At 51.9% G+C, this 22,458-nt stretch overlaps 1 protein-coding gene across 1 annotated transcript in view; it reads left to right on the top strand.

Moving 5' to 3' along the window:
• Positions 1-22,458, top strand: part of CEMIP (cell migration inducing hyaluronidase 1) — a 160,256-nt gene that overhangs the window by 112,039 nt on the left and 25,759 nt on the right. Inside the window, exons 12-17 of the mRNA XM_082448918.1 lie at positions 5,824-5,999; positions 8,112-8,321; positions 17,246-17,451; positions 18,232-18,301; positions 19,499-19,627; positions 22,081-22,166. Coding sequence (XP_082305044.1) covers positions 5,824-5,999; positions 8,112-8,321; positions 17,246-17,451; positions 18,232-18,301; positions 19,499-19,627; positions 22,081-22,166 — 877 coding nt within the window. The remainder of the gene's footprint in view (positions 1-5,823; positions 6,000-8,111; positions 8,322-17,245; positions 17,452-18,231; positions 18,302-19,498; positions 19,628-22,080; positions 22,167-22,458) is intronic.

Genomic DNA, 22,458 nt, shown 5'->3' with positions numbered 1-22,458 from the left:
ACCCCAGAGTGTTTAGTGCCATGCTTGCCCTGTGGAGAGGGCTCGGAAGAGGGCGGATTGTGGAACCGGGCCAGCCGTAGGGTGCGCACTTGGAAAGGTCAATGTTTTATTCCCGTGCAGGGCAACTGTGCAGAGTCCCTCTGCATCCCACGCCTTCCCCACCCCTCATCCGTGCTCATGGCCCTTGTGGATTATTCGGGACAAATCTGGCTTGGCCACGTCTGCTTTCCCCTGGTTGGCCTTCCGGTATCAGAGCCTGGAGACAGAAGGGAGGGGTAAAGGCCGCGTGGGAGAGTTCCACAGACAGGATGGGATGCTGGGAAAGCGGGGTGCACAGCTTCCCTGGGATAGTGGCCTGGGAGTGGGCTGTAAATGCAGCAGCGGGACAGATAAACTGGCTGTAAGATGTGTAAAATCCTGATAGGGAGCTCCACACAGGGGAAGGAGGCGGTGGGACTGGAATATTCTTGCAGCTCTCAATCTGTCTTACTGAGTCTGCTCCCAGGAGTCTAATCAGCACAGTTCGTCCGTCTACCTGGAAGTCACCCCTACCCGCTGGCTGCTTTCCCCCGTGGAACAGAGAAAGCTGTCAAACCTGTTACCTCCCAACTCCCCATCATTATAGGCGTGAAGCTAGTGGTGGGAGCCCTGGGTTCCAGCCTTCACTTGGGGACAGCTGCACGTGTCACTTCTGTCACACTAGCCCCCTACCATGCCCTCGGGGCTGTTCCAGGCACAGTCCATGGATTAACTCATTTCACAACCATAGCTACCTTTCGAGATATGTGCTACTGTTGTCTCCATTTTATAGATAAAGGGTCTGAGGTTCTGGAGCTTAAATAACGTGTTCAGGGACTCAACGGCTAGGATCTGAGTCAGAATCGCACCCGGACAGCCTGGCTGCAGAGCCACGGTCCTCCGCATCCACTGTGCCACCCCTCCAGTTGTGCTGACACTGGATCCCCGAGGAAGGCCCTCTGGCCACCCACAGGAACAGAAGCCTCTGGTCAGCACCCTACCTGGACACCATTTTTTTTTTTTTTTTTTTTTTTTGTCGCGTCACAAGGCATGTGGCATCTTAGTCCCTGACCAGGGATCGAACCCGCGCGCCCTGCATTGGAAGCTCAGTGTCTTAAACACTGGAACCTCCAGGGAAGTCCCTGGACACCATATTTTACGGGGGGGGGGGGTGCTGACAAATCGAGAGGAGACTCCTGAACTCTGAAATGCATACACTTTGCGGGATGGTTGGGAATCTGGAGATGCATAGCCTAGAGATGGGGAGGCTTGGCCTGGTTTCCTGGCTCTCCCAAGCACTGTGGAGACCCCAAGATGCAAAGGCTAATGCTGAGGGTAGTCGGGGAAGACTTCACTGAGAAGGAGCCATCAGAGCTGGATCTTGAGGGACAAAGTGATTCGCTCCATGGACAAATGGAGGAGGCTCTCCCAACTAGAGATAGCAGCTTTGATAAAAGCTCTGAGATGTAAACGAGCAGAAGCTTGTTCGGGGAATGATGGGTGGTCGGGTCTGGCTGGAGCAGAAGGGGACGTGTGGGAGTGATGGCGGGTAAGCCCACAAGAGTTTGGGTTTTACTCTGTCCATCCTGCGGGCGGCTAGGCAGCCGCTGTGCTCCCCGGAGCTGCATGGGAAGCTCCTTTCCCGCGCCTCTGGCTGGTAGGACGGAGCTTGCTGCTCCCTGCAACCTCTTCTGTAACGTGCTCAGCCCTGGGTGGCGGGGCTCGGGGGAACATCCCTTTGGGAAGCATGCTCTATGCTGTGCCTCTCGGGACCAGACCCTCAGGCCCCCATCACTTGCTTTGGCAAGTTCACCTCTGAACTGCCTCTAGGGCACTGGCAAGCAGCGCTTCCTCCTGCACCCCAAGAACAGTCCCAGGTGGCTTTGCTTGGTTGAGGAAGCCTTTGGAAGTTTTTCTGGGCGTTGCCAGGAGAGCTGTTCATTGGGGCATCCACTAGTGAAGAAGAGGTCTAGGTCCACCGTGCCCAGAGACATGAAGCCCGGAAGGCCAGGAGCCTGCAAGTACTTAGGGAGAGATGCCCAGCTCTGGGAAAAAAGAAGGGTCCATTTCTACTGACCCACTTACCTGCAGGGAGTGTTCTGAGATGTGTGGTTCAGGAGACTAGGGAAAGGGGGGGCCTCCGAGCACAGGCTGCCTATCAGGGGATCCTGCGTGGGGAAGCAGTGGCCAGGCTCCAGGACCTCGGCTTTGCTTTAGTCACTGGGAGCCCAAGGAGAGCACGACCTTGGAGCAAACACAGGTGACTCCTGAGCTGGAGGCCGTCTGCTGACTACTCCCTTGCAGCAGGTTCTCCCCGAGAGAGAGGGGAGGCAGTGCACCCCCAGTGGCTATCATGAGAGATCACTGCTGCCTGGACGTAGGTGACATGCTCAGCCCTCGAAGTCAGAGTCAAGGGTCCACGGAGAGTAAAGAGGTGCTGGAAAGACAGGTGTCACGTTTCATGTGCTTATGGCGAAGGTCCAGCCTCATGGCGCTCACTGGGTCCCAGAGCCAGAGCCTGGTGGTGAAGAGAAAGTGCCCCCAGCACCAGTCATAAGGGCTTGAAAGGGCATCCTTTCCTGGGGGCCGCGTCCCCCCATTCTCGCCCTGTCTCCACCAGGCCGGCCCTGAGCACCGTCTGCCTTCCATTTCCTCAAATGTGAAGTTAGGGAGCTGGCTTAAGTGACGGCAGAAACCCATTCTGGATCCTTCCGGGTCTGACTGTCTATCCTTAGATACAATTATGATCAATGCTCAGTATATCAGTCACTGGACTTTGGGTGTTCAAAGCTGGCATGCATGGTAGCCTCTTTCCTTATCAGCATCAGACGCTGCTCTGGGTGCAGCTTTCTGTACAGCTGGGGTCACTCAGAACCCCGGGCAAAGCTCTTTTTGCAGAAGACCCTAACCTCCCCCCGACCCGAGGGCCTCATAACTGGCTGCTTGTAAAGGCCGCAGAGCCAATGGGCAGAGGACGAGCCAGGGATGGGAGAGAGGTTCCTGCGTGGGTGCTAGAGGGGACTCTGCTTCTGGACCTTAAAACTGGACAGACTCGTGGCCCTGTGACCCAAACCAGAAGCCACAGTGGGATGTGCTGGTGGATGAGGCACCAGTGTTCTGCAGCACTAACTTGTTTAAACTCTTTCCACTGGTTGATGTCAGGACCCTGGATGAGACTGAAGGCCTGACAGCCCCTATCCGTGGCATCCCTTTGACAGAGGACACAGACCTTCGGCTCAGGGGATAACAGTAAATTCCAGTAAATAGACTCTTTGAAAAGTTAATTTTTTTTAATTACCTGAGACTTTTTAAAAGAAGGACTCTGTTATAGACTGACTAACAGCCCTCAAAGGTGTCCATGTGCTAATCCTTGGCAACTGGGAATGTGTTACCTTATGTGGCAAAAGGGACTTTGCAGATGTGATTAAGGTTCACGAGATGGGAGGTGAACCCGGATTATCTGGGTGGGTTCAGTGGAATCAAAAGGATCCTTAAAAGGAGGGATACAGGAGGGTCAGAGTCAGATGTGATGACATAGCAGATTGGAGGAAGGGGCCACCAGCCGAGGAGTGCTGGCAGCTGTGAGGGTCTGCAAAAGGCCAGGAACGGGTTCTCCCCTGGAGCCCCTGACGGAACCAGCCCTGGCGACTCCCTGACTGCTGACCCGGTGAAACGGATTTTGGACTTCTGACCCCCAGGATTATCAGAATAGAAATTTCTGTTGTTTTAAGCCACTAAGTTTGTGGTAAGTTGTTACAGCAGCCAGAGGAGGCAAATACCGATTCCAAAGGGAATATTTTCTCAGCTTTGCCGTGCACCCGTCTCACATCTTAAACTGAGATGCTTCAAAGAAACCACCATCTCCCTGAGTCTGCAGAATTCCAAAACAACAAACATCCTTTGAAAGGCTGCAGACCCACCCACGGGATGTAAGCTGGGTGAAGGGGTGGGCAGGGAAGCCAGCCCTCCCCGGGGATGAGAGAGCAGGGTGAGGTCACCATCAGTGGGTGCTGCTCAGGGCTTTTATAACCACAGCCTTTGCACGTGGGCACCAGTGGTGTCACGGGGCTGAGCTGTGCCCTGTTGCTCAAGTCAAGTGAAAGCCAAGTGGTGTCTGTGGTGTGGTTCAGGCTGTGAATCGACATGAGAGGTTGTTGCTCTTTCTACAGTTGCATCCTCAAAAAGAAGAGAAAGCGCCTACGAGCCAGATCAGCAGTCTCAGTGACCAGCTGAATCTAGAGGCAGCCTGAGGTCTCTTTATTCCAGAGAAGAATTTGGGATTGTTGTGGAGGCGACAATCAAAGACAGTTCCACAGTTCCAAACTCCTGTCACCCTGCACCTTTCTTAAGGTGCATTTGCTGTGCAGGTGGAGGAGGAGGAGGAGACGGGAGGGAAAAGCAAAGTGGATTTGACAAGAGATTGAGTGGAGTGGTGGGTGGGAGAGAGACAGCAGAGAGAAAACAGAGGGGCAGGTACAGACCAAAGTCGAGGGACCCTGGCGATGGCCGGAAGGTGACTGACAGTAACTAGAAGGGGCAGCAGAGTCTGGCAAGAAGGTCTTTGGGGGACTTCCCTGGCGGTCCAGTGGTTAAGACTCCGAGCTGCCAGTGCAGGGGGCACAGGTTCGATCCCTGGTCGGGGAACTAAGATCCCCACGTGCTGTGCGGCACAGCCAAAAGATTAAAAAAAAAAAAGAAGAAGAAGAAGAAGAAGGTCTTTTGATTGTTAGTTTTTAAAGATAGGAAGGCCTAATTGTAAAGCAGCTATACTCCAATTTAAAAAAAGTTCAAAAAAATTTATAACATCAAGAAAAAAAATAAAGACAGGAAGGCCTAGACGAGTCTCAAAACAGAACATGAACCCAAATGAGGGATGACATGAAGCTACTAGAAGGGGAGGGCTATTGGATTCAAGGCTCTTGAGCTTATGGGAAGGGCTGGGGCTGAGGTCAGTGGTACGAGGGAGAGAGAGCTTCCTCTCCTCCAAGGCCAGCGGGAGGGAGGGAGGTGGTGGTGAGGTCAACACAGAGTGGGGTGCAAGCTCTCTTTCATTGTTCTATGTGCTGCCATAGTGGCATCCAGAGCCCGGCAGTGCTGGACACAGAAGCTCCAATCTAGTTCTTTCTAGAAAATTCAGTTGTAGACACACACCCTACAGGAGGTTGAGGAAGCAGAACATAGATTTGCCTACTTCAGCAGAATATGGATTTGCACCGCTTTAAAGCGAGGGTTGGTTTTGTGTCTGTAAGACTCCCAACTGGTAGGCGGTCCAGGGCGTGAGCTCTGTGGGATCATCCAGAGACCGCATTTCTTCTCTCACGTTGCTGTGCCATCTCCAGGGTATGTTCACACCCACATGGGCGAGGCTGGCCCACCCACAGCTTCCATATCCCAGCCCTATGGGAGAGCAGGAGCCACCTGAAGGGTGCATACATTGCTTCTGCTATCCTGTGACCACACTGACCTGCAGGGAGGCTGGGAAATGTGCTTGTCCTGGGGAGCCTTGTGTCTAGTTAAAATAGAAGATTCTAGTACGGACAAGCAAGAAGAGGGGACAGAAATTGAGGGACAAATAGTCATTTTTGCCATGGGCTTCAGACATAAGCATGCAATGCTGTGAATCCTGCCTCTTCATTCAGGCAAGTAATTTCACCTCCCTGGGCTTCATGCTTTTATAAAATGGGACTCGGGGCCACAGGGACCACCATGCACCATGTAAGCAGTGGAAGCACCTGGCAGGGCCCTGGAAGACAGTGGGCACACGCAGGACCTCTGATTTCACACTTTCCCTCCTTTCTGCCCTAGGGAAACCAATGTACCTGCACATTGGGGAGGAGGTAGATGGTGTGGACATGCGGGCCGAGGTTGGGCTCCTGAGCCGGAACATTGTGGTGATGGGGGAGATGGAGGATGAATGCTACCCCTACAGCAACCACATCTGCAACTTCTTTGACTTCGACACCTTTGGGGGCCACATCAAGGTATGAGTCTGCCTGGCTGAGGCCATCAACCCAACCAGGAGGATTCCAGTGATGCCAGCCTATAGGCAGGGATTCTCGGTAGGGAAGGGGGTGGAGGGGCAAAAGGTAGGACCAAGGGAAGGGTACCTTTCTGGAAATTGGAGGAGTCTTATGTATTATCCATCTGTGTGCAATTCCATCTGTCAGTACTTGGGAACAAGAGAGATGACAGAGGACCGCCTCTTACCCTGCAGTCACATGGCACATGTCACACTGCCTTCGTGCTCCCTGCCTTCATGATTTTCAACTTTCAATCATAGCTTTCATTCCCTTTCTTCACTGTTTAACCCTGGCCACTTCCTAAAAGAACGGGCATTTAACTTGCAAAAACTTGCATTTGCAATAGATCCATTAAAATACAGATAAGATGGGAACTTCCCTGGCGGTCCAGTGGTTAAGACTCCGTGCTCCCACAACAAGGGACGTGGGTTTGATCCCTGGTTGGGGAACTAGGATCCCGCATGCTTCACGGCGCGGCCAAAGAAAAAAACAAGAAAACAAAAAAACAGAGAAGATGATAAGCAGGGGAGAAGAACTAGAAGTTCTAACATTACATTTACCTGTGAGTTTCCTGGTGGAGACTCAAGACCAAGACAGAGATGATGAGCTGCAGAGTTCTCACTGCGCAGCGAAGGAAAATGGTATCAATTCATTGGAGCTCATGTTTTCCTAGCATTCAACTCAAAGAGGAATTCCTTTTGCATCTCTCTGTAAGGTGCCTTTATCTGGCATATTAAATATCATAAGACACCCCAATGTTCTTCACGAGGCCATTGCTTCCAATGATTTGAGATTAAAGCTGGTAGAATAACAATATTACCTTGGTGTTTTGTAAAGACAGTTCTTTAGAAGTTAAACTCACATGCTTTAAGGATGAGACTTTTTGGTAATCTAACTGAAAGGAATAATTGAGTGAAACTTAGAGAGTTCATAATGGGGGCCCTACTGGCATAGGTAAGACCATTTTTTCTGTCATACGGGCCTAATATAAGATTTCTAGCATCCCTGGCCCCTGCTCATTAAATGCTAGCAGTGCTTCCCAGTCATTGCAACCTCCAAAAACACTTCTCCATATTTCCAGTCAGTTTCAAGGGATGAGATGGGGACAGAGGTGGTGGTATAATCTTCAGCTGAGAAACTCATTAGGGAGACTAAAGCAAAAATAGCAGGTTTATGTTACTCAAGCTGCTGCAACCCCATTTCCCATTTTGAGAGTAATCCCTAAGTGATCAGAGCACTCCTTCCCACTTTGCCCAAACTAGGCCTCAGAATCATTCTTAACACAGCTCTCCAGGGCAGCCACTACTGGAGTTGGCATCCCAGCTGACACCTATTTTTGGAAGGCATGGTTAGCATGTCCATAAGGCATCCTTCTCTAGTAGAAGTTAGCTGAGCTCAGCTTGGGACAGGAATCATTTTTGAACTGTGCTTTTATGGTGAGCTCCTGGAGTGTAGACACTGAGTGTGATCAGGTGGTTCCTTTGGAATGTGTAGGAATGGCTCTGGGTGTACTACGACGTGAGCATGTGGAGCATCCCACAACTCACACACATGCTGCCAGAGTCACGGGCTGACAAAGACCCTGAGCTCAGCATCCCCTTCTTACAGCCAAGAGAGGGCCTCAGATGGTGGACCAAGCACGGGCTCTTACTGCCCCAAGGTCCAGCCTGTCCTGGATTCCCCAACCGTCCTAGGGCATGCTGTTTGCCAGTCTCCCCCAGATTACCCAGGGTTATCTCTTTCTCATAACACTCAGTGGCTTAGGAGGCAGGAAAAGAGGGTTGAGGCAAGCCCCAGCCGCTGCACGGTCCCACTGCACCTCTTGATTCCAAGCAGTTCACTGCCTTGCAACATTCCTGTGTTATTAGCAGCAGCCTGTCTCCCTTGAGATGGGAAGAGTCAGGCATCTTAACCCATTTGCAGAGAATGTCTTTGATTCACTGAGTACCCGAGGTGGGGATCAGCAAAGCACATTGAAGACAACACGTGTGCATTTCTGGAGTGTGGGCAGCAGCGAGGGGTATCAGGGAGCATCTCATGGACTCCTTCTGACTCTGGGCTCTCCTCTCCCAGTTTGCACTGGGGTTCAAGGCCGCACACCTGGAGGGCGTGGAGCTGAAGAACATGGGCCAGCAGCTGGTGGGTCAGTACCCAATTCACTTCCACCTGGCGGGCGATGTGGATGAAAAGGGAGGCTACGACCCGCCCACGTATGTCAAGGACCTCTCCATCCACCACACGTTCTCTCGCTGTGTCACTGTCCACGGCTCCAATGGCTTGTTGGTGAGCACATCCTTCCTGGGGAAGCCAGGGACCCAGAGCCCCTTCACCCTCTCATCCCTTCCCTGCATGCCAGTCTGCTCACTGCTGGGCCCAGGGACCGTTAGCAATGGCAGTATGCTTAGATCTAGTCACTTGGTCCAGGGCCATTGGGGGTTGAACCATCCTTAGCTCAGATTTTAGAACAGTATCAATTGAGAACAGGTCACTGACCAAAGAAGAAGGAGAAAATAGGGGTGTATCTTTGCCGAAGGCACCAAGCTACAGAGATGGGTGAGCAATTAGTGGTCACTGGGAGTCTAGCTCTTGCTGCACCTAGGTTTCCCCAAGGATCATTCCATGACTGTGTGCCATGGCAAATCTGTTAACTGCAGACAAGGCAGGGGTCACGCCAAGACTCTGTACTGTGGCATCTGCCTGACAGGCTTGAGGTAGTGGCAGCAATGGGCCCTTTTCCCTTTTCTTCTGTTGAAACAAGTGTCATCAGAGCAAGCACTGCTGGGAGAAATGCCTTCATTAGTAAATTGCGGTGTGTGTGTGGCTTGTCTTGATTTGCACAGATAATTTTTACACTAAATTAATCCTTCTTTAAATGAATTCAACTTATATCCTCCATAAATTTTTCAAGCTGGACATTACAAAATGGCACCCTGCATGCTGAATCCAGCTTGTGTTTGGTTTGGCTTATATCATGTTTAGAGAAACATTTGATAATTTTACACAAAATGGAACTTTCTTTCAATGCACTAAGCTCATATCCTCTATGAACTTTTAAACTGGATGTCACAAAATGGCACCCAGCAAACTGAACCTGGTGGCCAGATGTGCTTTGTTTGGCTTAAGTGTTTCAAGAAACATTTGAATTAGTTTTCATCATTCAAAAGTGTAGAGATTTCACATAAAACTCTGGATTCTTGGCTTCTCTTGAAAAGTAGATGGAATTGGCAACACTAGACCCACATTCCTGCCTGGCAGCAATGGATTCAGGCAAAGTCATAGCACCCCACCAAGCTGGGCTTATGCTCTCTTGTTTACGCCCTGCCCACCACTTCCTAGTACCCTACAGCAAATGCCCCGGGCAGGGCCACTCACCTCGTTGCCTGTTGGCCTCCATGGGCATTTGAGTCTGTGACCCCTGCTTTAATCCACACATAAGGAGCCTCCCACCACGCATGCGGGGATAGGAAGAGGAGGAGGCCTGTCAGTGTCAGGCGGGTGAAGCCACTTGCAGTTCTCTCCAGTGTGCTCTTACAAAGGAATGCCTGCTGTTTCTGTATTTCCAATGCTCTGACTTAAAACCCACTGAGTATAAAGAAGAGAGCATGGGTTTGGGGGCGCAGTCTAGAAGGGCCTGGTCCACAGGTCATGGGCTGTGGACCTCGGGCAAGTTGCTTACCCTCTCTCAACCTCAGCTCCCTCCTCCATCAGGTTGGGGACATAACACCAAACACATAGGGCTCTGAGGGGCCAGCGCCACGAGGGAGACCCAAGACCCGGAGCCCTGCCCGCTGGGCTCATGTGCGAATGTTGGCTAGGAACCAGGGCCGGTTCCCCCAGCAGGGGGATAGAGGGTTGCAGCTGGAGTAGTTGCTGAGAGACATGGGATTATTTTTCGGGTCCAAGAAAGAGGCAAAGGAAGATGTTTTCTGGCAAAAGCAGAAAGATAACAGGATTTCGAATAAATTCGGAAGGTTAGGGATGCAGTAGAAGACACAGGATGAACTTGGGCTCTGTAACCAGACACTGTGGGTTCCCATCTGGCTGCCACTTCCTAGCTGTGTGACCTGGGTCAGGTCGTCTCCATGCCTCTGTTTCCTCTTCTGTAAAATGGGGAGCAAAGGACATGGACATGCCGCGCCGAGGGCCTGGCCCAGGTTGGGCCCTGGGAGCAGGCGTCTGGTGGTCCCGTTCGCCCGTGCGGTGTGCTGAGTGAATGCACTGAAGGCAGTTGGTGACTAAGCTGAGAACGCGTGCTGAAAAGAACAATGTAGAAGTGGTGAGGAAACATCACAGGGCTGAGCCTTAGGAGCTGGACCTGCTTTAAGCATTTGTTCTGAAGTTTTGTCCTTAAGTTTAACTTAAATTCGACTATGTCTAATGTTCCTAAGAGAAAAAATATGAAGATTACAAGAAGTCTGTAATTCCAGATTTGGGTTGATTTGAGTGGAAGCTGTTCTGAATCTCTGGGCAATCACATATGTGTACACACACACACGCACACACACAAACACACACGTACTTGCCCTGTGGACATATGGCTGTGCTTTCCCACCCACTTGCTGTGTGATCTCGGGCAAGCTATTTAGTCACTTAGGTCTTCAGTTTCCTCATACGTGCTGTGCAGAACAGGATGGCAATCCCCCATGGCTGTTCGGTTAGAAACTATATATGCGATATTTTGGGCCAAGGTAGTAATACAGACCTTCCTCTGAGCAGTGATCCCAGGTCTCAGCCACAAGAACGGCCTCCTGTAGGGGGAGGCAGGGCAAGAAAAGTGCTGTGGGTGGAGCCAGAGGGCCCGTTCTCGGGGGCACTCATCACGGCAGCGCTAAGAGGGAGCATCTCCATGGACATGCAGGCTGAGGAGAGGTGGGGAAAGTTAGCACAGGCCAGGCATCCAAGTTCATGGATATGGGCAGCGGACGGAGAGCGGTGTGGGGTGGCATGGAAGGCAGGAGGCGAGGAGTGGCCGCGGAACTGGTGCCTTCGGAACAGCCAGATGGGTGAGTTGCACCCACGGCAGAGATAGATTTTTAGAGCCAGAGCTTTGGACAACTCAGGACCCGAAGACCCTGCCTACCAAAGCCTTCCTCCTGTCTGGCCGCCAGGGATGCCAGTCACCAGACTGGGAGGGCGCATCCATCAGTTCCCTGGGTGTCATCCAGACGCCAGGTGGCCCAGGTGCTTTGCACAGGCCTTGCCGAGGTGCCAGCACAGCCTTATCTCGATGGCCACACAGGGCTCCAACCACACTCCGCTCAGACCCGCGCTTGACAGCCAAGCTGGTGCTAAGGATTTGGAGCCTGCAGATCTCTGTGGCCTTTCAAGGGGAAACCAAACAGCCATGGCTTAGAATCTCGACGATGTACAGGCCTCTACATCTCTGAGCCAAAGAGGCAGCAGGATAACGGAGGGCATTCTGTGCCCTTCTCTGAGAGCCGCACCCCTGGATGGGAGTTGGGGTTTTATGGATTAGCACCTCACCCTATAAAGGCTCCATCACTGGCGCAGACACTTCCAGGTTCAGAAACGCTGCCTTGGCAGCTGCACTCCCTCCACCGGGATTTCACATTTGCTTCCTTCATGTTGGCTCTAAGGATTTACCAACGGCTATGTTTGGAAGGATGTTTTTAGCTGATGGGATGAAAGGAGGCCAACAGCAGACAAAGACTTTATTCTCATTTAGAGAGCAGAGGCCACTTAGTAACATCGTGAATGCCTTTTCCCTCACGCCATCCCCATTCTGGAGGTGCCCTAGACCCCAGACAGGCAGTCACTGGCTTGCTGGAAAAAGGGGTTCCTATGTGTGCCCAGCTGGGGGGTGCGGCCCCTCCCTCGCCACTGCTAGACACGCCCTGGTACCCCCATCCTCAGAGAACAGCTTCCCTCATCCCCACCTCCTCCTGGGGCGGCCCACCTTTGGTGTTTCCCTTTCTTCACCACCAAAACTTAAGATTTCTGCCAGCATCTCTTAACCAACAAAAAGGTGGGCTTCCCAACTTTTGTCCCCCTGAGCCCTGGTGACGGCTGTCAGTAATGTAACGCCACACACTAGCACTCAGCTCCTGCTCTGCAAGCCCACTGCCCCCTGCTCCCTCCTCATCCGACTCCTTACCCGTTCCCATCGTGACAGTGATTGCCGGCATCAGTCAACTAGCGAGGTTAAAAGGATAGAGTCGTAGCAACCTGTCTTCTAATCCTGCCAGCGTGAACTTGACTGATGGATACTTTCTGAGCCTGTGTCCTCCTGTGTCAAGTGAGGGTGATGATAGAACCCATCTCAAAGGCTTTGGGGGAAGATTAAGGCAGATAATGCATGTGACATACTTAGCCATGATTATTAAATAGTATTGTCACTGTGCCTCTTTCCCTGTGTCCTGTGTGAACCTCACTGGTTCCATGAAATAGTAGTAGGTATCCCTCCCACACACAGAGTAAACCCAATATTAAATGACCTTGGCAAACATTGAGTATGTGTCTCTCCTCCCCATTTTAGGAATTCACCGCGCATGCTAGCATTGTCAAGGGTGCAGTAAAAATGCATTTAATGCTGAGGATCCTAGCAATGTCAAAACTCATTTCACCGCAGAGCCCTTTTTTCACGCAACCTTTGCCTTTCGCGGAGTTAGTGTTCTACAGAACAGAGCCTGGGAAATGCCTTTCGTGATACTGACACTGTTGATGGCGTCCTTCTTGAAACTGGGGGGTTTGCACCAAAGCTCCAGGATGCTGGCAGATGGGGGGGCAAAGCCTGCCTTCAGAGGAAGGGGCTACTGCCCATTATCTGCGGGGCGGAGAGCTGTGGGTGTAAGATGGGCTCACGCCACATCTTACTGTGTGTTTCTGAGCTCTGAGGCAGGACCCGGGGGTCACCTAAGTGTTCCTTCCTGGAAGACAATGAATCCATTCCAGTTGTCTTGAGAAAGGTCAAAAAGACTCCGGTATGGATTCTCTTTTCTCCTCTTTTCCTTTTTCACGGCAGAGTGGATGGGAGAAGTAAACATGTCCTGTCTTTCTTTCTCACCTCATTCACTGCTCCAAATGTGTTACCTTTGCTATAAAGGCCTCCAGTAGCAACCAGGACGTCCTCAACAGGCTGCCACGTTGACTATGCAGGGGGCGCCCTACATGCACTGCAGCCAGCCCTCAAGCCCTCCAGCCTTAGGGAGACACCTTCCCTTTGGCGTTCCACTAAAGAGGACTGGAGCTCCTTTACCTCTTTGGTGGGAAACTCAGTGCCCTCTGTCCCAGTCTCAGAGCTCTGGGGATTGTGGGCGAGGCTTCTGTTTTCCCTGGTTTCCCCTTTTTCCAGTTTCTTGAATTCGGTCTCACTCATTTCTTGCTTCATGAGCTGCTCTCATCTCTCCTTCCCTCCTGAGCCCAAATGAGGAACCCAGACTCCTGGGCTTGTTTTCCCCCAAAGTTTCACTGGCCAGGGCTTCCGCTGGCAGAGTGGGAAAGAGATGGGAAGGAGATAGGGGTGCATAATAGATCAGCACAGAAATCAACTGGAAATGGAGAAACAGGTCCCTTCTTAAATCTTCCCCTCCCCTCCGCTCCCCTCCCCTCCCCTCCTCTCCACCTGGCTGCGGGGGTCCTTCCTCCTCCTTCCCCACCGCTCCTGGGCCGCCTTAGAAACTCATTCTCGGGACTTCCCTGGCGGTCCAGTGGTTGGACTCTGCGCTTCCACTGCAGGGGGCATGAGTTCGATCCCTGGTTGGGGAACTACGATCCCAGTGCCACGCAGCGGGGCAAAACAACAACAAAAAACACATTCTTCTCCTTATTAGGCAGAGTGATTGGGTTCTCCGTTTCCTTTTCCAGCTTCTATTTGCATATTCAGAAACTCATTAACACACCCTGCAAAGCAAATTACCACCTACTCCAAGGCTCTTTTCTTTAGCAGCTCAAAAAAAAAGAAAAATAGAAAAGTAAACAGCAGAAGCTCAGAAGTTACAGTCTTTCTTTTAATAGGATCCTATTTGTAGCCAGGTTTCTGACTAAGATGAATTATATCATACCCACCCTAGAAGGCAGAGTCAGAGATATAGTTCATTTCTGTGTGTACTTGTTTTAAACAGAAATTTCTTTTTCGTACTGTGTACAGGTCTCAGGGGGAAGTCATCACTTGGGGTGACTCTATGCCCTGATTTGCAAAGAACAGTTCCATTTTACACCTGCTATCCCAGATTAATGACTATCGGTACCCCCTTTCACTCTCGATAATGTCCTGGTTCAGACAATAAACTAAATGGTCACCCTAATTGAAGCAGTTCCTGAGAGCTGGGGAGTTTCATCCTTCACAATGTCATGCCTAGACTCCACCTAACAACAGCTGAAGACTTAAAACAGCTCTCAGAAATCGCTTTCACGATTGTCAATCATAAGGGAATATGTCCAGTAGAACAAAGGGAAAATACAGTTTGTGCAAGAGAGTGGCAGGGAGCTTACACACTGCTTCTGGATAGCATGCATGGGGATTCAGTGGGCACCTGTAAGTCCATACGTATGTGTCTGTTTATCCAGCTACTTACTATCTACCTATCTATCTGTCATCTCTCTCTGTCTGTCCATCTCAAGCTATGTCACAGTTTAAGTATCTAATTCTGGGAAATGTTCTAAGGAAGAACAATCGTACAATGTCAGAGCTGGAAGGGATTTCAGAAGTGTCCCTAAGGACACTCAGGCAAATTACACCGCAAGTTTGTGATGAAACCAAACTTGAACTTGTGTCTTCTACTCCCAGCCCAGGGCTTTCTTCGACCTTATCATGCTTCTCTCTGGACTCTATATGCCACCTCACCCCACTACTAACAAGAAGAAAGAAATGCAACACAAGATGGGAGGTTTTTTTCTGGTGCTGTTGAGAATTGATTAGGACACAGGTTTTGGATCAGACAGATGGAGAAGCAAGTCTCAATCCGTCCTTGCAAGAGAAGTGACTCAGGCAACTTTCTAAGTCTCGGTGCCATCAGTAGAAAGGGAATAGTAGTTTCGATAAGGATTAAATGAGATAATGTATGTAAAACATTTCACACCCAGTAAACAGTAGTTATTTTTATTCCTTTCCAAAAGGGTTTTTCTCTCCAGAGCACAACTCAAGGGGCCTGGAGGGAATTTCTTATTCAGGCATTTGTTAGAATAAGAATGTACCCAATTCATTATTCACTTGCACTCAAAGAGGACACCCCAAGTGTGATCCAGACAGCGGGCAACTGGGTGCCTAGGATTTACGAGGAGCTACGGGCCCGGGTCTGGACACCGCTCCACGTCCCTCCTCTGGGCCTGAGCGTCCTCCTCTGTAAAGGGAAGGCATTGAACTTGCTCTCGATGCCCCTGCCAGCACGAGCAGCCCAAGTTTTCTTGCCTCTTCCTCCCATGCTTGTCTTTCCAGGCTATTTGCAACAAACTTTCCTAGCTCACTAGGAGGAAAGGAAGCAGTCCCATTGCATGACCTTGGTATTGACTAAAATGCTTATTGGGGGACTGAGTAGCATTCAAGATCATGCCCTTGCCTATTACCAAAGATTAAGGAAGCGATCCTTGTTTGAGAAAACGAAGAGCGTGCCTGGAGTAGGGCAGTTGTGCCTGTGCTCCGTCCTCATGGGTGAATGGACACAGTCAGAAAACTGGGGTTCCAGCCCTGGCTTTGCACACGTGGGTTGTGTGACCTTGGGCAAATCACTCAACCTTTCTGAGTCTCATTTTCCTCATCTCTGAAAAAAATTAGTACAGGATTGTATAAGATTTCAGCAAGATTAAAAGATATAAGAGCCCAGGCCAGTGCTGGGACATAAAGGGTCCTAGTTCTGGATGCTTCTAGAGAGCATGTCTGCCTGGGAGTTGGGGAGTAGGTAAGATTTGTCATAGAAAAGGCTCTGGAGGGAATTGGGGTGTTTACCCTCGATTAGTGCTTCTCAGTCAGGGACAATTTTGTCACCTCCCTTCCCCAATGGAATACTTGGCAACGAACGCCTGGAGACATTTTTGGTTGTCACAACTGAAAAGGTTCTGCTGGCATCTAGTGGGTAGGGGCCAGGGATGTTGCTCAACTTCCTACAGTGTACAGGACACCCCTCGAAATGGTAACAGTGCTGATGGGGGAGTTGTTTGGGGATGATGTATGAATTTTCCAGGGCCTGGTGCAGCAGTGGGTACTTAATAGGTGTGGGTAGAATGATGTCATAGGGGAGCAGGAGCTTCCCTGGTTGGGTGACATCATTGGGCAGTCAGGACCCCGGGGGTGGGCATGAAGATGGAAGATCTCAGACAGCTAGTGAGGTGTCTCTCACCATCCTCATGCCCCGCTGTGGACAGGGCACCTTGGGAGGTAGCGAGCATCTCACCTGTGGGGTGTTCAGGTGAAGCAGGATGCCCGTTTGTCAGGGATGCTCGGGAACAGAGTCCTGCTTGAGAAAGGGAGCTAGGGCTCAGGCCAGAGGCCCTCTACCCACCTTCTCGTTCTCAGATTGATGAGTTCATAGAGATTCAGACCCGGAAGGGGCCTCGGAGATCCTGGACTTGGACTCCTCCATTGTGTGGTGGGGAAAGTGTGTTGGCGAGAGGTTGGCAGACTTGTCTAAGAGCCTGTGATGCTTGTGGGCACAGCTAAGACTGTACCCCGCGTCTCTCCGTGTCTTCAAGTGGTTTCTCCACTTGGCCCACTGACTCTGTGATTACAAGAAGAATATTGAAGAGCTGGAGTTTGCAGCATTTTCTGGTTTTCTGCAAGTGTGGCTTGATGTGGTTGCGGGCTTCGAAGCTGGCTTGGATCCACGGAGAGGGCGCAGTGAGGAACCAGTCTTATTAAGAAGCCCCCCTGGCCTGGCTCAGACGGAGCTCTCCCTGCCCCCCTTTCTGGTGTGACCTCTTGGTGAAAGCCTCCACATAAAGTCCTTGTGAGACGTGTACTCGCTGTGTCCTAACCAGATTAGGCTCACAAGGCCTCGGCCACGGTCTCCAGTCGGGTCCACTTCTAGCATTTTGTTCTTCTCCCCACCCCATGAAGGCTCAGTTGCAACACCTCCAGCTGGAAAGGACTTTAAAGTCACGGCTCCGTCGTACCCATGTCAGGTCCATCTCCAAACCCCCAGATCCCCTCTCAGAGCCTGGTGCCTGGCTGAGGCTGTTTAATGTTTGTTGAATGGATGAATGAGCACATGAGTAACGGCGCTGGGTGAACTGTCGCCCTGTCTTGACCCCTGCAGGTCAAGGACATTGTGGGCTATAATTCTTTGGGCCACTGCTTCTTCACGGAAGATGGGCCAGAGGAACGCAACACCTTTGAGCACTGTCTCGGCCTCCTTGTCAAGTCTGGAACCCTCCTCCCCTCCGACCGCGACAGCAAGATGTGCAAGATGATCACAGAAGACTCCTACCCGGGGTACATCCCCAAGCCCAGGCAGGACTGCAAGTAAGCACCTCCCTCTCCCTGCCCTGCACCACGCCGGGCCTGTGTGCACGTGCTCACACGACTGCCCAGCCCAGCATCTGACTTCTCACTCCTGGGCTCCTGAGCGGCTTGGACCTCACAGCCCTTAAGCACCTGAGGCTCTCAGCTGCTCAGACAGAGGGCAGGAGTGTGCTTTCTACTTCTCCCTTCCCAGAGTGCCTCACGGGCATCGTTTTTGGCCAAAGAGAACCACTGCTCTCATCCTCAGGCTTTTCCTGAGGCCACACCGCGCTCCTTTGAGGAGAGGAAGCAGGCGGCCACCTCGGAGCCCACAGCGTGTACACATGGGCACCAGCTGCACTGGTCTGTTTCTTGACATGAGAGAGTCAGAGACAGAGAGAGAGAGAGAGAGAGAGGGAGAGAGCAAGAGAGAGAGAGAGCTTCCTGTACAGTCAACCTTCTGAGTCCAGGGCCTCTCCCTCAGAGACAGCCATTTTTCTGGGTTCTCCTGACTTATATTTCTTCTAGGGTCCATCTCAGATTTAACCCACAAACTTGCTTATACCTTCAAGAGCCATGCCCCACTCAAATTCTGAACGTGTTCAAGGCATAAATGCACCCCAGTTTACTGAGAAAACTGGGTTTCAGATCAACAAATCAAGGGCATCTCAAATCACTGATAAGAGGCTCATCATAGCAATGGTAGAGTCCCTGACATGGGCACCCCTCCGCCCCGGGCAGCAGGATGGGAGCCAGTAGCCCTCGGTCTGACGCCATTCAATCTCTGCCCCCCGCCCACAGTGCTGTGTCCACCTTCTGGATGGCCAATCCCAACAACAACCTCATAAACTGTGCTGCTGCGGGATCCGAGGTGAGCAGAAACATCCCTTTTTTGGGTGGGGCTGGGGGAGAGGAGACGGCCGGGGCCGACCCTGAAAGATGTGTGCCCTGAGCCCCCAGTCTAGGTATCCATGCAGTCAGGCTTAGCGTGAAGAGGGAAAAGCCAGCTTGGGAGGCAGATGGACTTGCTTTTAAGTGATGCCTCTGGCCCTTCGTCACACTGGTGAGCATAGCTAATGAGTAATCAGTAGCATTATTAGATGCCTGGCCCATCAGTGTTCTAAGCTCAAATTTTTAAATTATATTTTTCACACTTTATTTATTTTTTATTTTTTGTGTGTGTTGGTGTGTGCACAAGTTCATTTATTTTTATTTATTTATTTTTGGCCATGCCACGCAGCATGTGGGATCTTAGTTCCCCATCCAGGGATTGAACCTGTGCCCCCTGCTTTGGGAGCATGGAATCTTAACCCCTGGACTTCCAGGGATGTCCCATAAGCTCCAATAATTTAATTCTTGTGTCAACCCTATGAGGTTTGTACTATGGTGGGGAGGAAAGTAAGGCAGGGACATGCACAGGATACAAACACGGTATTCTGTCTACACAGCCCTGCCCTTACCCACCCCTCCGTGCTGCTTACCTTCCTTGGGAGCAGGTCAGGTGCCATCTCTGGGCCTCAGCTTCCATAGCTGCAGAATGAAAGGGTAAAGCCAAGAACACTCAGGAAATCCTCCCATTATGTGTTAGGAGAGGGAGATTAACCCCGGCAGTGACTCTGAAATCCAGCCATTTGGCGCCCATGGCTGATACAGTAGGACCACTGATACAGTAGGACCACAGAAGGGTTTTAACAGTCAGGATGGATGCCCACCCCCCAAAATATATTTGCCTCAAACTTCTCGCTGTTTCCCGCGGGTGTGTTTGGGAATGGGCGTTGGGGCCATTTGGGTGATAGCGCTAGGCCCACCCCTAGTTTGGGCCATCCAGTCACCCCAACAAGAAGCTCCCTGGTGCTGAATCCTGTGGCTTTCCCCCCATGTCCTCCTCCACCAGGAAACTGGATTTTGGTTCATTTTTCACCACGTACCGACGGGCCCCTCGGCCGGAATGTACTCCCCAGGTTATTCAGAGCACATCCCACCCCTAGTTTGGGCCATCCAGTCACCCCAACAAGAAGCTCCCTGGTGCTGAATCCTGTGGCTTTCCCCCCATGTCCTCCTCCACCAGGAAACTGGATTTTGGTTCATTTTTCACCACGTACCGACGGGCCCCTCGGCCGGAATGTACTCCCCAGGTTATTCAGAGCACATCCCACTGGGGAAATTCCTTAACAACAGAGCACACTCCAACTACCGGGTAAGTCCTTCCAGGCCACGCCTCCCCGCCCGCCCACTCGTCCTCCTTCCCAGGCCTGCGCATGATTAGAGCCGGAAGAGCCGCAGCTCCCCCTGGCAGCCCCGGAGCCGGGCCCCTGAGTTTGCTTTCGCGGTTCACTTGGTGGGGATGGGCGCGGTGGTGACTCCGAAAAGCCAGGCCTGATGTGTGAGCTGGGGAAGGTCAGGACCTGGCTCTGCAGGAAGATGCAGGCAGCATCAGCGTCCTCTCCTCTGGCCGCTTTCTTTCTCTGGGAAGCGGGTCCTCCATCCATGCAGTGCCAAGGAGGCAGGTGGAAAACAGAAATTTCTGTCCTCTTCGTTTGCTCATCAGTAGTTCTGTGTGTCCAGCACCAAGCCAGGTGCTGGGGAAAGGGATCGGGCTCTCGGGCGTGTCAAGGGCCCCCAGTTGAGGACAGCATCCAGACCAGAGTCGTGGGCATGTGGGAGTGGAGCTGGGGAGGGAGACTGAGACCAGAGACGCCGCGCTGGGGATAGAGATGGTCTTGGGGACCCAGGGGCAGTGTACAGGTAGAGGCCCGAATGTCAAGGCTGTTCTTCTGGTCCACTCCCTAGTGGTACAGATGAAGAAACAGAGGGTCCTAGAGGAGAATGGATGCATTCAGGGTCAAAACCAAAGAGACTCAACTAGGGAGAAGCCCATGAAGATGAGAAATAATCTCAGAATAGACCTGTGTATACAGCTAGGAGGTGGGGCGGGCTGTGACGAGGACTGGGCAGTGTGGGCAGAGGGAGGACCCCAGGCAGTGTCATGTCTTAGAAGCCAAGAAAGAAGAGTCTCATGGGGCAGAGGGTGGAGGCAAGAGGGCAACAGTGTCACCTGGACAGAGGAGAGAGTTAGCACAGGGCGTACCTGAGGCTGCCGTGGGCCTGGGAGAGCCGTCTCCATGCAGAGCAGGTGCAGAGGCTCTGGGGACGGTGGGGAGCAGGGGGCAGTGCTGCTTGTCGAGATCCCTTCCTTGAGAAGCCTTCCCATGAGCCGCAGGTGGGCCACGCACTACCCGGGTGTTTGGAGAGGTTGGAAAGGGAAGGAATACGTGAGGGAGGATGGTTTCCGACAGGGAAGTAGGCAAGGACTCCTGGCCACACACAGATGGAGGGAGGGGCCCTCAGGGGTGGCAGAGTGGGAACGGAGCGAAGAGGACCCTCGAGCCGGATGGATTCCGCTGCCTGAGCCAAGGAGGATCCCCGTGCGTGGTGTTCACACCCAGTGAGCCCTGCCTCCGTGCCACCGTGTAAGGGTCCTGCTCCCCGGACTCTTCACCTGGCTTCTCTTATTTGGTCCTCACAGCAGGAATTCAGTGTTATCATCCCATCTTACAGAGACTGCAACTGAGGCCCGAGAGGTGAAGGGATTTACCCAAGGTCCTAGCTCATGAGAGGAGAGCTGGGAATCAAGTCCCACTTCTCCTGACTCACATCACCACGGCTTAATTAGAAGTCAGTTGAAGATCACAATAGCCAGTGTGCTCCAGTTCTGTAAAGAAGAGATAAGGAGCCCAAGCCTCCCTAGGAGGCCAAGGGCATCCAGCCCTGAAGGCGGACTGAACGGGGCCTCACTGGGCAGCCTCACTCCCGCTCACCCATGGCTGACAAAGTGGACACCTTTGGAGCCAAATAAGAAAGCCAGGGTCTTTCCTTGGGTCAGGCGAAAACCAAGACAAGACTGGGGCAGGATCCCAGACCCCTGCCCCAAGGTGAAGACGGGACTTAAGTTCAGCATTTTCTTTGCATCACTGCAGACACATTTCCCAAGAAAGCACATCTGTCATCCTTAATTTGGGGCCTGGGCTTATAACTGCCCAATGCAGTGTGAGTTTGGGGCATGGACTTTGCTGTGTGGCCTTGGACAAGATACTTAACCCCTCTAAACCTCAGGGTCCAGGGCTTCCCTGGTGGCGCAGTGGTTGAGAATCCGCCTGCCAATGCAGGGGATGCGGGTTTGAGCCCTGGTCTGGGAAGATCCCACATGCCGCGGAGCAACTGGGCCCGTGAGCCACAACTACTGAGCCTGTGCGTCTGGAGCCTGTGCTCCACAACTGGAGAGGCCGCGACAGTGAGAGGCCCGCGCACCGCGATGAAGAGTGGCCCCCCCTCGCCGCAACTGGAGGAAGCCCTCGCACAGAAACAAAGACCCAACACAGCCATAAATAAATAAATAAAAATAAATTTAAACCTCAGGGTCCTCGTCTGCACCTCCGAGAGGACACCTTATTCCAGATTTGACTTGAGCAATGCAGAGCAATGCAGGTTCTTCACCTCCCTCGTTGCAGACCCCCTACTTCTATTAATGCATCCTGAGAGCGAAGCTGGTTTCACTGGAGCATTCAAGAGTATGCAGTGAGGCTGGGTGTGAGAAGATGCCTGCAATCTGCTGTCCAAGCTCATGTGTCCCTGAATGTCTCCTCTCCCCAGGCTGGCATGATCATAGACAACGGAGTCAAAACTACCCAGGCCTCTGCCAAGGACAAGCGGCCCTTCCTCTCCGTTATCTCCGCCAGGTAATTCTATGGGCACGTTCTGTGTGCTGCACATTGAGCTCGTTGTTGTGGGTACCGTGGTGAACATCTGAGCAGGGCCAAATCTGAGTCAGGGTTGAGGCTTCAGCAGCTGAAGGGAAAAATAAATTCCGAGAGGTTTCTAAAAAAATCAGCAGAATCCAATACCTGCTTTTTGATAAGTTGACAGGACTGGCCAGGGCCCCAGCAGGTTGGACCAGGATAAAAAGGTGAAGAGAAAAGAAGGGAGGAATTTCCCTATCAATTTAATAGGAAGGAACATTCAGGTTGTACC

The sequence above is a fragment of the Balaenoptera physalus genome (genome assembly GCF_965194825.1).
Source record: "Balaenoptera physalus genome assembly, chromosome: 2".
Taxonomy (NCBI): Eukaryota; Metazoa; Chordata; class Mammalia; order Artiodactyla; family Balaenopteridae; genus Balaenoptera; species Balaenoptera physalus.
This window is presented reverse-complemented; position numbering and strand designations above follow the sequence as displayed.